This window comes from Phodopus roborovskii, unplaced genomic scaffold, assembly GCF_943737965.1.
Source record: "Phodopus roborovskii unplaced genomic scaffold, PHOROB, whole genome shotgun sequence".
Lineage (NCBI taxonomy): Eukaryota > Metazoa > Chordata > Mammalia > Rodentia > Cricetidae > Phodopus > Phodopus roborovskii.
The window spans coordinates 46,280,434-46,296,802 of NW_026126517.1; the positions used below are offsets into that span (position 1 = coordinate 46,280,434).

The 16,369-nt window shown below is 45.5% G+C and overlaps 1 protein-coding gene across 1 annotated transcript in view; it reads left to right on the forward strand.

Annotated features, from left to right (window-relative positions):
• The first annotated feature begins 9,989 nt into the window (after positions 1 to 9,989).
• Positions 9,990 to 16,369, forward strand: part of Myo1e (myosin IE) — a 180,875-nt gene continuing 174,495 nt past the window's right edge. The window contains exon 1 of the mRNA XM_051197887.1: positions 9,990 to 10,229. Within this exon, the coding sequence (XP_051053844.1) occupies positions 10,227 to 10,229 (3 nt within the window). The 5' untranslated portion in view covers positions 9,990 to 10,226. The remainder of the gene's footprint in view (positions 10,230 to 16,369) is intronic.

The window sequence follows — 16,369 nt, forward strand, 5'->3', positions numbered from 1 at the left end:
TCATTTAGTTTTTGGTGTACAGAGATTTGAATCCAGATTCTCATATGTGGTAGGTAGGCATTCTACCAATGAGTTCATAACCTTGCTTTGTGTGTGTGTGCTCATGGAGGTGTCTTTTCTCAAGAGCCTTCCATCTTTGTTTTGTTTTCAAGTTAGGGGGTCTCTCCTGGAACTAGCCACATAGGCTAGCCTGGCTGCTCAGCAGGCTCCAGGGGTCCACCTGCCTCTGCCTCCTCAGCTCTGGGGTTACAAATGCATCCTACTACACCCAGCTTTTGTTTGTGTTTTGAATGTGGGATCTGGGATGGAGCTCACATCTTCACACTTGCTGGGCAGCACCTCACCCACCAGGCCATCTTCCCAGCCCTAGGGGGTTAAGGCAGGCTAATTTCACAGACTGGCCTCAGACTGCTGATCCTCTGCTTCAACATGGCAAGTAGCTGGGCTCTTGGGTAAGTCCCCACCTCTCTTGAATAGGATGCTAGGCTGCAGGGTACTGTCTCTGACACCCACAGAGAATGCAGCTGGGCAGACACCTGGTCTGAACACAACCTTCTGGGGCCTTACATGACCTGGGTGATGTGACAGGCTGAGACAGTGAGTTGGGCTCTGGAGATTCCCCCTCCCCACTTCCTCCTTAGAACTCCAATCCAGAGGCCAAGAAAGTAGTTTCCAATGAGTTTGGACAACCCTGCTGACCTGTCTTTCTAAGGCCTGAGTCAGGATCATGACAGACAGGATCCTGCTGGGTTTTTTGTTTGTTTGTTTGTTTGTTTGTTTTGTTTTCCAAGCTGAAATTAATGAAGAAGGGACATTTCTAAGCTAAGTGAGGACATTTAAATCGATAGAAAGATCATCCATTTATACAGAGAGAGGCTACGAGGCTCCAAAAGACAGAAAACAGACACATTCCTCTGTGATGTTCTTTTTTTTTTCACATGTGTGCACTCTTGTGTATGTGTTGTGTGTGATTAATTAAAGGAAGCTACCACTTAAATAAAAGAAAACTGCATGATGATGGCCATCTGGGGCCAGAGAGCAGAGTAGCAAAGTCATACCACTCAATGGTCCCCAAGGATCTCATGCAATAAAGCAGTATGGACAGTGCTGACCTTGAGGTCTTCAAGCAGAGACGGTCTGGCATTCTGCATTTTTTAGGAAGGTGGGTGACCTGAGCTTACTTCAAGAAAAATAAAATTTTTGGTGCTTTAAAAAAGGCAAGATTCATTCAATGATTTTGTTATTTTTTTGTTCCAGGGCTGGGGATGTGGCTTAGTTGGTAGGGTGTTTATTTGGCATTCTTGAAGCCCTGGGATTGATCCTCAGCACCCCACTAATGGAACGTGGTGGCACTTATCTGTAATCCAGCACTGAAGGCAGGAGGATAAGAAATTCAGAGCCAGCCATGGATACAATGAGACTCAGCCTTAAGTCAATCCAGCGGTCAAGTTTCAGTGGGTGAAGGTGCTTGCACTGGATCTTTAGCACCCACATGGTGAAGGGCTATAACCTGTAAGAGATTTTGTCACCATCACACTAGCATATGCTCTCCCCTCTCTTACATATGCACACAAAAATAAAAGGAATCTTAAAAATCCAGGAAGAAAGCAAAACTTGGGAGCTGGAGAGTGGCTTAAGTGGTTAAGACCACTTGTTCATCTAGACAACCTGTACTCAGTTCCCAGCACCCAGATGGTGGCTTGGAACCATCTGTAACTCCTGGTGGGAGATGTCATTCTGTAAATATGTTTCTCTTATTGGTTAGTGAATAAAGCCCTGCTTATTGGTTAATGAATAAAGCCCTGTTGGCAAATAGGAAAAGCAAGATAGGCAGGACTAGGAGACAGGGTGGATTCTAGGAGATGTAGTAAGGAGATTCAAAATGTAGAGACTGGAGAGGAAGATGTCAGGACCCTCTCTCTGGTAAGCCAAGACCACATGGAAACTCTTAGATTAATAGAAATGGGTTAATATTTAAGACAGAGCTAGCCAATAAGAAATGCTAGTAACAGGCCAACAGCTCTATATCTAATACAGCGTCTTTGTGTGTTATTTGGGGCTGACGCGGCTGTGGGACTAAGCTGGCGGGAAAAACTGTTCATAACAAACTGCAGTTCCAAGGGTTCTGATGCCCTCTTCCAACCTCTGCAAGCAACAGGCACACACATGGTGTACATCCATATACGCAGGCAGAACGTTCATAAAATTAAATCTGAAAAGGTTTTCTTTTTAAAAAGGCAAAAACTGACAGTGATGGAGAAGAAAATCAAAATATAGACACAGAGGAGCTGGACGGAGGTTGGGGCTCAGCAGTTAAAAGCACCTGCTGCTCTCCCAGCGGACCTGAGTTCAGTTCCCAGATCCCATGTCAGGTGGCTCACAACCGCCTGTGAAAATAGCTCCAGGGAGGCCAGCTCCCTTTTCTGGTCTCCACAGGCATCCATACATGTAAATAATAAATTTTCTACACAGAGTGGCCATTTGTAACACTTACCTCTGTATGAGGAGATGGAGTGCTATTATTATTTACCACTTACTGGATGGAGTAGAGTGGGTGTATGGCTTGGTGGTAGAATTCTAGACTTTCGTCTGGAGTACTGTTTGATCCCCAGCATCAGAAAATAATGAGAAGAAGGTAACAATAGTGATGATGGTAATAATAATAAAGAAACATCTGGGGGAAAGATCAAGTTTAAATTCTATATATAAAACATCAAATTAAAACTGGAAGAAAAGAACTGAATGTGGTGGTGCACGCCTTTAATCAAAGCACTTGAGAGGCAGAGGCAGGTGGGTCTCTGTGAGTTCAAGGCCAGCCTGGTCTACAGAGCAAGTTCCAGGACAGCCAGGGCTGTTACACAGAGAAATCCTGTCTTGAAAAACAAAAACAACATCATCTGGAAGAAATCGGAAAACAGTGTAATTAGAGTGGCAAAATGGCTCATGGCTAAAGGAGACTGTGGTCAGGCCTGATGCCCTGAGTTTGATCCTTAAGCTCCATATATGGTGGAAGGAGAGAGCTGACTCACTCAGGTTGTTCCCAGATTTACACACACACACACACACACACACACACACACACACACTCATCCGTGTGCATGTGCATGCACTCAGATATGCACAAGTACACATTACTTTCAACATATGTATACAGTTCCATACATTTCTTTCAATAGTTACTACATACTACATTGTCCTACTGAAATTCTATCAACATCATACACCATCATCCAAATATTTAGTGGAAAGCAATGTGTAGAGTTGAGTTAAACTTTTTATGCACTTGTAATTCTGATTTCCTTTCGTTTTCTGGAGTGCTGGTGATATGTCCCCCACCCATTCCAAGCATACACTTCCTTAAGTCCACACATGTAATCCTTATTATATTTCAAGAAAAGGTCTCTTGTGGCTCAGGCTGGCCTTGATCTTTGTGTAGCTGAGAATGAGCTTGAATTTGTAACCTTCCTGTCTCCACTTCGTGTATACTTTGGATTACGGGAGTATACCGTATACCAACATGCCCAGTTTATATGGTTCTGGGGACTCAACTAGGTACACGTAACATTAACTGAGTTACATCCCCAGCTCTGGAGTCCTTGTGTTCCATAAGAAGCAGTGGTTTTCCCAAGGTTTGGAGGGAGTTGGAGTTTTCCAAGGGTGTTTCTGTTCATTCCAGGCCTGCATGCTGGAAGCCTTCCTCTGAGGACACCTCAGCTAAAGATGCACTGCCCACAGGATAAGAGCCAAGCTGCAGAGTCAGGTTGATCTATGGATGTGAGGCAGCATTTGCTTAGACAATTTAGTTTTCATTTGAGACAATGCTTCTCTGTGTAACCCTGGTCTGATCTCACTATGTACACCATGCTGGCCTTGAACTCACAGAGATCAATATGCCTCTGCCTACTCAGCTCAGTTTAGGTTTCTTGACTTCCAGTGGAGCTAATAAGGTTGTGGAGAGGATTAAGTACGTTCCTGCTGATGCCTGTGAAGACAGAAATGGGGTGAAGGAATTAAATAGGACAGTTTACACGATGTGACGAGCCTGTGTCCTTTGCTTTGTTGTAGGTTTTCCCCTAATTTTTTTTTTCTTTTTAAGCTTTGTTATGAATGCCTGTGGAGTATTCTTTCATGCTATTGCCATGGAAACTAGTTTTCTTGCCTGATCTCATTTTCCAGCTGGTTATTTTATCCCCCCCCAATGTATTAGTGAGAATTGTTTTAAAATCAGTATTTATTCATATAATATATTTTCATATAACAATTATGTTTGGCTCTAGCTTTCTTCCCTTGCATTCAGGCTCAGCTATAGTGCAGTTCATCATGCTAAGGTGTGACTGGGGCTCTCATCTGGACAGTGTGCTATTATATGTCTAGGGAGGGGGGGACTCACCTGAACAGGGTCACCATGTGTCTGGAGTAAGTTTCACAGTCAAGAAACAGTCTACTAAGCTACCAAGGCTTTGAGTGAGGGTGTATAGGTTGTCAGTAGTAGAATATTTCTTTATCATGACCAAGACCCTGGGTGTGTTCTGCAGAACCAAGTACAAAAGGCTGGCAGTATATTTCTGAGGTTTCTGAAAAATAGATACAGGTCAGGAAGACTGAAAAACTATTCATTTTAAAAGTTATGCTGTGGTTGGTTGGTGGTGATACATGCCTATAAACCCCAGGACTCAGGAAGCAGAGGCACGCAGATCTCTGCAAGTTAGAGGCCAATCTGGTCGGTAGAGAGAGTTCTAGGACAGTCAGGGCTATAACACAGAGAAACCCTGTCTTGAAGAAAAACAAAAACACAAGTTGTGTTGTTGGTTAGTTTTTATCAACTCTGACCAAGCTAAGGTCATCTGAGGAGAGGGACCCTGATTTGAGAAAATGTTTCTATTAGACTGGCCTGTAGGCAAGTCTGTAAGTGCACTTTGTTGACTAATGATTGATGTGGGAGGGCCCAGCCCACCGTGGGCAGTGCCATCCTTTGCCAAGTGGTCCTGAGTTGTATGAGAAAGCAGGCTGAGCAAGCCATGGAGAGGAGGCCAGGAAGCAGCACCTCTTGGTTCCTGTTTCTAGGTTCCTGACTTGAGTTCCTGCCTGCCTTCCATTCTTGATAGCCGTCAACTGTAAGCTGAAATAAACCTTTTTCTCCAAAAGTTGCTTTAGCCATGGTGTTTTGTCACAGCAATGCAAAAGAAACTGGAATTTTTTTTTATTTTTATTTTTAATGTGTTACTTACGTGTCTATGTTGTCTGCCATTTGTGTGCAGTGCTCACGGAGGCCAGAAGAGGGCATTGGATCCCCTGGAGATGGTAGCTGCCTGATGCTGGTGCTGGGAAATGATCTTTGGTCATCTGGAAAAGCAGAAAGCATTCTTAACTGTTGAGCCATCTCTCAAAACCCAAAGATAAGGATTTTTAAAACTTAATATAAATTTTTAAAACTCCAGACAGACATGATTGTTCAATGGATAAAAGCATTCGTTGCCAGACTGGACAGCCTGAATTCCATCCCTGAGGTCCACACGGTGGAAGGAAAGAACGTTTCCTGAAAGTGAAAGCTGTCTTTTAATTCTCTCTCTCTCTCTCTCTCATACACACATTCACAAATGTACTCTCAAAATAAATTCATTACATTAAAACATAAAAAGAGAAGAAAAATGGTGAAAAAATCTAGAGTATCTGTAGAATCCCTCATTGAAACTAAAACTGAGACTTTTGAGTAAAAAAAAGGCACAATTGATGAATTTGTCTAAAGCTTGTAGCTTCATCACTTGGGAGGCTGAGGTAGGTCTATTGTCTGAGATCAGGAGGTCAGGGCCAGTGCCAAGATGTAATGAGACCCTCATCCTGACCACAGAAAACTAAAAGTAAGTGAGAAAAAAACACAAACTGGGGCTCCCCCAGACCAAACAAAGCTTGTGACCATAGTAGCCCCAACTGTCATTGCACTGCTCTAAGTGGAGAGGTCCCAAGGGGATTCTTGGTGAAATTAGCCTCTGGATCACATGATCTCATGTGGTTGATTTACACTCAAACAGAGACAAAGGCCCAGACAACCGTGATGAAGAAGACAGGAGAGGAACCTTGATCATGCTGGGCCATCAGCACTCCTGGGAATTTCACAAACACTCGTGCAACAGTACCCATGACTCCACATGCAATTTCGAGGCTGGGCGACCGGATCTCACTCAGAGTCCCACATCTGACTGCCTGACCTGAAGCATAGAAGAGGAGTAAGGGAATCACCTCTGCAGGCCATTTTCATGTGTGTTTAATTTCGCACTCACATCAGAATGTTTTATAAATGAGGGAATTGAAGCTCAGAAAAATTAAGATCTTATAGTCAATTTCAAATTCAAGTTTACATGCCAGTAAATCTAGCTACTTATTGCTCAAACATAAAACAATTATACATACTGTAGGCTGGAGGGATAGCTCAGTTGGTAAAGCGCTTGCCAGCATGCACAAGGCCCTGAGTTTCCTTCCCTAGCACCACATAAACTAGGTGTGCTGGTGTACACCTGTAATCCAGCTCTTGGAAGGTAGAGAGAGGCAGGCAGATCAGAAGTTCAAGATCATCCTGTGTTATATAGGCAAGTGTGGGGCCAGCCTGGGTTTCATGAGACCTTGTCTCAAGAAAATAAAACAAAACAAAATCTAGGAAAGGATTATGCTATAAAATCATGAAAAAATGATCTTGGGGGTACAGTCTCATCCCAGTCCTGACTACCTGGGATATTTAGATATTGAACATAAATAAAGCTCTTTGTTTTTTTGTTTGTTTGTTTTTAAAGACAAACAGTTTTGCATAGGCCAGGCTGACTTCAAATTTAACTCCCGATCTTTCTGCCTCCACATCCCAAATGCTGGGATAGTGGGCATGGACAACTTCACACAGTTTATGATGTGCTGGAACTTGAACCCAGGGCTCAGTGTGTGCTAGGCATATTCTCCACCCATTGAACTATATCTGCCCTAGCTCCTAAAATATTTTAAAAGTGCTTTAAAAATAACCCCCCTATTATTGGGGAAGAAAACCCTCTCAAATAACAATAAAAATTGACAATTAGTCTCAAGCCAGGGCTTTTGTTTGCCTTTTTATTTTGTTTTTTTGTTTTAGTTTTTCAAGATAGAGTTTCTCTGTGTAGCCCTGGCTTTCCTGGAACTCACTCTGTAGCCCAGGCTGGCCTCCAATGACAAAGATTCTCTCACCTCTGCCCCCCGAGTGCTGGTATTAAAGGCATGTATCATCACGGCCCAGGTTAAAGACCGTTTTTAATACATCCCAAATTAATGGACTGCTGATTAATTTTGCCCCAATATCAATACAAGATAATTGGGGTTCAAGATCAGCCTGGCCTCTATAGAGAGATGAGGTTGAGAGAGAGAAAGGGGAGGGGAGGAGAGGATTGATATTCAGCCCCTAATGAGGCTGGCCCACAGATGGGATAGTAGCTTAGACGTGTACCATTATTTTGGACCTAAAACTTGGTGTTCCTAGTGCTATCTGTAAACTCACCTTTCCCCTTTGGCAAATCTCCGTTTCTGACTTCTTAAAAAGCCTTATAGAACTTTGAAGGTGGCACACCCCTGTGACACAAGGAAGCAGGTCTGGGCACACAGAAGTCACACCTGGCGGGTCAAGTCTTGGCAGGCTCTGAGCTATTTCCTGTCTACTTCGTCCTGAGCGTGTGGTCATTCCTTGTGCAAACCTTCTGCCACTTCTTCTCCTTTTCATTTTCACTTCTAATTATGTTTCGTTTGGTTTGTCTTAATAGGCCTCGCTCTCACCCAGGCTGAGCTGGACCTCCTGAGCTGAAATAGTCCTCCCACCTCAGCGTTCAGAACTTTTGGGACTACAGGTGTGCACCGCTATACCCTGCTCCTGTTTGGTATGTGTATGTGGGGGTGGACGTGTGGGAACCAGAGCCATTTAATCTTTTTTTTTTTTTTTAAGATTTAAATTACTTTATTATTCTGTGTAGGATTATTTTGCCTGCATGCTTATATGTGTATCACATGCACACAGTGCTCCAGGAAGTCGGAAGAGGTTGTCAAATGTCCTGGGACTGGAGTTACAATGGTTCTGAGCCACCACATAGATCCTCTGGAAGAGAAGCTAGTGATCTTAACCACTGAGCCATCCCTTCAGCTCCCCACCTTTTCCTGAGATAGGTTTTGGCCTGGAACTCATCGAGTAGGCTAGGTTGTCTGGCCAGTGAACCAAACACTTTTTGGCCTGTTTCTGTCTCCCCAACATCCCAGGACACCTTGCTTTCTTCACATTGGTTTTAGGGATCTAACTCAGGTCCTCACACTGGCAAAGCAGGTAGGTCCTCCAGCTCCTGGTGAGCCCCCCCCCCCCCAACCATTGCCTGTTCCTATGCCAAACTATAAAACCAGCAAGGTCTGGGGTAGTTGTGCCCCTAGTGTCTGGCTTATCTCCTGGAAAGGAGTTCAGTACTTTGTTGCCCTACCATTGGGAATAGTTACAAAAAAACCAAACGACATGAGTGTCTTTCATATTTGTATGAGATGGCTCAGTGGATAACTGCACTTGCTTCAGAGCCTGACCACCTGAGTTCAATCCCCGGGACCCACATGAAGAAGGGGAGAATCAGCTCCTGCAACTTATCCTATGAATTGCACACATGTTCAGAGGCATGTGTGCAACCTTTATCTTAAGAACTGATGTAATTCACATGCCCTAAGATTCTTGCTTTAAAATGTATAATCCAGTAGTTTTGGATATAGTCACAGTGTTACCACCATGAGCAGTACCTCCAGGATATCCCTGGACCACCTTCCCCTCAACAAAGCTCCTTTGTTCTGTTAGCAGTCACTCCACACTCCATCCTCCAGCCCACAAGAAGCCAAGATCTGCTGCTACTCTGCAGTGTTCTCTACCTACCACTGTCACCCACATGGAATTGCGTTTTGTGAACTTTGGCCCTGACCTTTCATATAACTAGTTTTCCCAGGTTCTTTTCCCTGGCAGGGTGTACCAGCATTTGCTCCCTTTCCTGGCTTGATCATAGTTCTCTGTAGATATGCACTACATTAAAACAAACACACAGCAAAACCCTTCCTAGCCAGAGATGATTTTTTTTTACTATCGCAACTTTACGGTCCTAGATTTATGTGATGGATGACGATCAAATCTTAAGGTTTTCTGCGCCCTGGAACTTTCAGGCTTTTCTTTCTCAGACACTGGGAACGCAGCCCCGTGGTGGTCCTGAGAGTTTACTTCCTCAGCTTGTCCCAGCACAAGGCACCAGTCTCCCTAATCCCCGTTGAGGAATCCGCGTTCCCTTCTCTCCTAGGCTACCTGGTTTCCTGAAACCGGACACCGCAGAGGACAGAGCCCTCTCTATTCTTGTTTCCCAAGGAAACTAATTCAGGTATAAAGGATGGGTGGAGGAAATATTTTCGACTTTCCTTAGAATCCAGCAAGGGGGAAAAAAAGGGATTTCCTTTGGGTTGTGGCCACGATTCTGATCTTTTATACAGATAAAATATTTCTCTTAAAAAAAAAAAAAAAGAAGGAAAGAAACTTCTAGGAAACATCATGCGATTTGGGGGTTAAATCGATGCTGTTTCTCCTTAAAGAGAAGAGACACGTGAGCAGTTTTCTGGTCTCCCCGAGTGTTTTCATCCCCTAGGATTGGGGGTGTTTCCTTTGGGGGCGGCTCGGACAGCAGCAGCGTGCTCTGTAGGCTGGCGAGGCCGCGGGACTACAGGATCCAGAGTCCTTTGGAAACTTGTAGTTCCACTCTTGTTGGTTACCTCGGCTTCCCTGAGGAGTGACGCTGCGAAAACAAATTCTGATTGGTCAGGCCTGTGCTGAATTCTCCATTTATGGACAGATTGCCCGGCCCGAGCCCAGGCTGAGCCAGAGAAGAGTTTGGATTAAGTGTTAGGAGAAAGACGGTCCAGGCAGGGCAGCTGGGAAAGCAGTCCCGCGGAGCACATCGGGTGCATCTCTAGACAGTTGGGGGATCCTCCGGTCCGAGTGCGCACCAGGTCTGCTAAATCTGGCCTCACCTAGCGTCTCGGATCCCGCCTGGATGGAGTCCCATCTGGGTTTCCTTTGGCTCCTGTGAGTGCTTGGGTGTCTGGCGCTTGTTTTTTTGGCGAAGGGAACCAACTTTTGAAGTTCTCTCAGGAGACGGCGTTCCAGCCCCAGTGTCCAGGCAGCCGGACCCGGCGGAGGCGCGACTGCGGCGGGAGTCACCATGGTGAGTTGGCTTGCCGCGTCCCAGGACGCCTGACCCTGGAATGGGGCAGGAAGCCCCGGAGCGCCGGCACCTACCTTGGGCAAGCTGCCCAGGCCAGGGGGTGGAGAAGGTGGACGCGGGAGTATGCACTTCTGAAGCACCGATTTCCTGCTGTTTGCTGTAAACCGGGTCTTGGCCGGGAAGAGCGACCGAGGCGGGCAAGGAAAACTCTGAAGTAGCTTTCTGCGCCGGGAAAGTTTTGGTGGCAATATTGCTGTGGCTGCCAGCTGTCGGAAGTCAGGGCGTGAGCACATCTGGTTTCACCGATACAGCCGTGGGACCGGGGACCCTTTTCTCCTTCAGGGAAGGTGGGGGGCACGCCTGTGTCCCTCGGGTCCCCCTCCCCCGGGCGGGCACCAGCGTGAGTTCTCTGGCAGGCTGACCCTGCAGCTGTCCCCCTGGCATCGGGGAGGACCCGGGCAGTGCCGCCTGCACTGGTGATGGGCCGCGCACTGCACAAAGGCAGGCGGGGGCACCAGGTACCGCGGAACACCTGGCAGTGGTTTGGACTGCAGGGACCCTGTAACGATGGCGCACAGCGGCAGTCACACTGGCCGGCAGCCCAGACCCGTTGGGTCCTTGTATGGGGTAAACACCTCCGGCCGCGGGCCCCACCCGGTCCCCAGCTCGAGAGGACCGCCACCCTGCTTCCCACGCCACAAGTCCCCGAGAGCGTCCCTGGTTTTGTTCTTTCCCGCTTGGCATTCGGGACGTGTATGGCATGGACTGCCTCTCTTTAACTTGTTTGAGATTTTTGTCGCTACCCGGAGGAGTCCCCAGCCCAGCCACCCTCTCCTCTCTCAGTTCCAATAACCTTAGCCACATCCCCTGGGCTTTGCTGTGGTGTAGTTTTACATCAGAAGGACAAAAGCATAGACTGTATTTTGGAGAGATTGCCAGTCCACCAGGACCAAAAGAAGAAAAAAATAAAGTTTTATTTTTAAACTTGAAGTTCTAAAAGTCCAAAGTTTCCACACTTGTTTCCTGGTGGAGGAACTTGTCCTCCTGGCTTGTTAGCTGTTTACTGGCGGTGAGGGTGAAGCTTACTAAAAAAGATGCCTAGCATAGCGCTCGCTTGAGAAATCTGTATCCCAGATCCCAGTGCCAAGCATCCGAGGCACAGGCTGGGCAGAGCCCACATGCAGTGTACTCGCGGCCCCTGCCCCTTCTCGGTTTATCTAAAAGGACGATTTAAAACAAACGAAACCTTTAAAAGGCATCCTGGCCCCAAGCTTTTACTTTTTACATAGTTCAAAATTATGTCAACTTTCCCCCCCCCCCCAGAGAGAACACTTCATTTATAAATATGCTTCCTCCTTCAGTTTTGAGGTTTCAGAAGTCAGTCCATGCTGCTCAGTGTACCCTGAGCTGCGGTTGGGTGGAGTTTCGAGGGCCTCTGACCACTTGAACTTGAGCAGTGTGATAATCCTGGTACCTAAGAATGGCTATAATTACTTTCCATGCATGGTTCAATATTTCTAAAAAAAAAAAAAAAAAAAATCAATGTGTTTATGTCAAGGACTGAAAAGAATTTCCCTGAATTTAACTGTCTAAGTGGTACCTTGAGAAAATGAACCGTCCTGTATTAAACTCACTTTTTCCTGCGGGGCAGATCCAAAATTAGTCTGGGTGCCTTTTTTCAGAGATGTGGGGAAACACGTTCAGTTTGGCTCCTTGCAATTGGTGTAGCTGGTTGATCCATCCGATGTGGAGAAGGTGTGTCTTAGCGTCCCTTTGGGTATAGTCACCTCCATCTACATAGATGGGCATGTTGTGGGCCACTAGGAGCCTATCTGTGTATCAGATATGGATGCCAGGGCCACAATTTGCTGCTCAGAAAAGTTGAAACAGCTGGCCATCCTGAAATAGATGTGCCATGGATAGAACTCTGGTGTCTAGAGTCATCTGAACAGAATTAGAGGAATTGTTTCTTCCATGACTTGAAAGTGTGAGTGGGCCTATCAGCTGGGTGAAGTTGCCTGAGGACAGAGTACCTACATCACAGATAGTTAGGAGCCCAGTAAGAAGTGTTAGGCTGAATGGAACTTCTGTGTTCTGCATCTGTCTGGGCCTGCCCAGTTGAATCCCTCAGCTGCTTAGGACAGGAAGGGATGGGCCATTACCCTTGGTGGGTGTGTCCAAGCACAGAGAGCACAGGCCCTTGGCCAGGGTGCAGGAAGAACACCTGTACTGTGAACTCTCCTGTGTACTTATACGATGGCTACTCTTGATTGGCAAGCCAGTGGGATTTAGGGTCTTAACAGAATGAGACCTCAGGACATATCTGAGAGTTTCTAGCTTAGGTTACCAGAGGCTGGAAGACCCATTTTTTACATGATGGCACTGTTCCATGGGCTGGGGAGCCAGGCTGAATAAAAAGGAAAATGGAAGCTGAGCACCAGCTGTGTCTCTGTCTGCTTCCTGCCTGTGGGCACAATGTGACAGCTGCCTTTGGCGGAGGCCACCATACCTCTTCTGCCTTGATTGGACTGTATGCCCTCCAATGGCCCACTTAGACAAACCCTTCTGTGAGTTACTTTTATTAGGGAAATTTGTCACAATAAGAAAAGCAGCTAAGTGTGTGTGTGTGTGTGTGTGTGTGTGTGTGTGTGTGTGTGTATGAGAGAGAGAGAGAGAGAGAGAGAGAGAGAGAGAGAGAGAGAGAGAGAGAGCTTTTCAAGGAGATCTCGGGGCAAATTAGACTATCAATACCTAAGGCCCTGTGACTTACTCAGTTGTGACTCATGATGAAAATTGACTTCAGACTCATGAATACAATGTATAGTTCACTTCTCCCTCATGAATATTAACTACAGGACATTAACTCATCTGGGAAACCCAGACTGTATTATTAGGCCATAGTTATTGTTACCCTCTTCATCAGGAGGGTTGAATTAGGTGGAAAAAAAAATCTCTATACGTCATCATATCTGAGTAAGTGTTGGAGAGAAGAGTCTACAAATATCCTTCTGGCTCTAATACATAACAGTGTATGTCTAAGGGTCCCTCATGGACTCTGCTTGGTGGCCGTGGTCTGTTTGCTGGGTGATAGACTAAAACCTCTGTGTGTGAGGCTGCTTTCTGTTTTGACCCCAGAAAGTGTGATTCATACGGCTTCTATGAAGAGAATACGCAGAGGTGCTTGTGTGAATCTCTCTCTCTTGGCCATTGTCTTTGCAAATGTCTAAACTATGCTCCCTTTTCTCTTCTGCTTATTGTCCCTGCGTCACTAGCAGGTGTAGCACACACAAACACAGCACTAGTTTTTGGGGGTTTTTGTTTTGTTTTGTTTTTTTAAATTTATTTTTGGGGACAGAGGTTCTCTGTGTAGTCCTGGCTGGCTTCAAACTCAGAGATCTGCTTGTCTCTGCCTCTAAGTACTGGGATCAAAGATGTGTACCACCACATCTGGCTTACTGACTTAGGGATCCGGTAGACAGCTGACCTTGGATAAGTTAGGTTCCTTGGGGTGGAGGCTGGTGTGTATTTAATAAGCCTGAAATCCTTTGGAATGTTTTAGGGAAGTTTTAGGGAAGTCGATCTAGTTAATTTCCATTGATTAGTTTATCAGATTCTCAACTGGAGAGGAGGGGGTAAGTTTGCTGATAAAGGGAAGGTTAAGGAAAACTAGTCTGAATGTTTCTACCTTGGGATGAGTGCAGTGGGCCAGCCTAGGGTTTCCTCTCTTGGGAGAGAAGTCCAGTTGGGCATTGGATGGACAGAGATGAGGTATGGGAAGGAGCTGAAGGACCCTGCCTCTTTCTCAGCTGAGGACTCCACTGGTAGAAACTCCAGTGACTCTGATGAACCAGCGTTAGGGTTAGGGTTATAGCACCCATGTGGCAGCTCACAACTGTCTATAACTCAAGTTCCAGGGGATGTGACACAGTCATACAAGTGTACATAAAATAAAGAAATTAAAATTAAAAAATTAAAAAAGGACACAATCTGTCCTTGAAGGGTAAACAAGGAACACATGTCCCATGGTCCCACTGACCGTATTACCAGGCTATCTTGTTGTAGTCAAGTGGCAATCTAGATCTCATGCTGGCACTGCTTACTTTTAAGTACCCTGGTGTCATTGAAAGGCCAAGCATGCTTATCTGTGGGTCATCTGCTTGCAGCTGCTACAAGCTCAGTATGGTGTCCTGTGGACCACAACGCTTCCTCCATCTACTTGCTGTCAGAAGGTCTAAACGGCAGCAATGATGTCAGTGTTGTATATCCACACCTTCTCCTGGGGCCTCGATAGAGAAGGCGGTGGCCTGTTTTTTTTATACCTGTGGAATTTGGTGGCTTAAACAGGGAAAATCCCTGTGCAGCTGCTAATCCGAGCTGTCAGAACAGGAGTGGTGATGTCTTGTGGGTGACGAGGCTGCACTTACAGCTCCTCTGGTTACCCTTCACCCCTCTCTTTCAGTGAAATGCCTCAAGGCTGCACAACACCCCTTACTCCTTGCCCCTTTCAAAGTGCAGAACTTGAGGTGGATTTCAAGGGTTGTCCTGAAGGCTGGAGAGCAAGCACCTGTGAGCATTTTAGATTCCTCTTCTCCTGGTGTGCCGTGAAGTCACATAAGAGTAAAGACTGAGCAGTGCTTCTCATGTCCTGGTGAGAGCGGACAAGGGCTCCACTGCTTAGCAAGAGCACGTGGAAGCTTATTATCAGCGTCTCTGTTCAAATTTCAATCTCACACACACACACACACACACACACACACACACACACACACACACACCTCACTGTGTGTGTAGCCCAGGCTGGCCTCCAGCTACAGTTTTCCTGCCTCAGCTTCCCAGCTGCTGGCTTTGCCGTGGCTCTCAACTGTCCTAATGCTGTGACCCTTTTATACAGTTCCTCATGTTATGGTGACTCCAACCTTAAAATTATTTCCATTGCTACCTCATAACCGCAATCTTGCTGCTGTTACGAATCATAATGTAAATATTTTTGGAGATAGAGGTTTGTCAGAGGGGTCATGACCCACAGGTTGGGAACCACTATAGTATAGGCATGTGCCACATCTGGCTATAACATGCAGAAATATTTTGAAACCTCTAGACAACTGTAAGGTACTCTGGACCTCATAGTGGGATATGTAGGTACATTCAGTCATGCTTTTCCAGGTTTGAATTTGAGTAATTTATATATATTGTATATTAATTTATTATATAAGATACAGATATAATATATATAATATTTAATATATATTACAGGGTGGTTTGCCTGCATGTATGTCTGTGTACCGTATACATGATCCTCGTACATGCCTGGTGCCAGAGGAGGCAAGCAGAAGGCATCAGAGGCTTTGGAACTGGAGTTACAGATCGTTATGATCTGTACTATGTGGGTGCTGAGATTCAAACCTGTGTCCTCTACAAGAACAACCCATGCTCTTAACTGCTGAGCCATCTCTCCAAACCATTATTTGCGTGTGTGTGTGTGTGTGTGTGTGTGTGTGTGTGTGTGTGTGTGTGTGTGTATCCATATTTAACAAAGATGCAGCAATTTATATTTTTACCATTATGTGGTTAAATTTTTCTCAATAGTGTTTTCTTTCCTGCCCTCATTTTGTTTTTGTTTTTGTTTTTCTAGACAGGATCTTACTATGTAGTTCTGACTGCTCCTTTCCTGGAACTTATTTCGTAGACCAGGCTGGCCTCAAACTCACAGAGATCTGCCTGCCCCTGCCTCCTAGGAGTGCTGGGATTAAAGGTGTGTGCCACCACTGCTTGGCTTATTTTATTTTCAGATGACTAGTTTTGCAGTGCTGAGGATCCACCCAACATATACAGGATGAGTGCACTATTTCCCAACCACATCCCCAGACCCTGATATTTTTATTTCCCACTTTGCTTGGACTTGGCATTTACAGAGCAAATAAGAGGTTAAAGGTTAAATGCCAATGGTATTAAAAATAAACATCTTAGCCCGTAAGTTCATTTGGTAATAATAGCAAGCAAATCAAGTTCTGAATTTTGTACATCAGAATTTATTTTGGCATAGCTAACAGCTTTTTGGTCATCCTAGCAGATTTTTTTTTAAAAATATATTTTTTGACAGTTATATCAAGTCAAGCAGAATTTACAGATCCTTTCCTAAA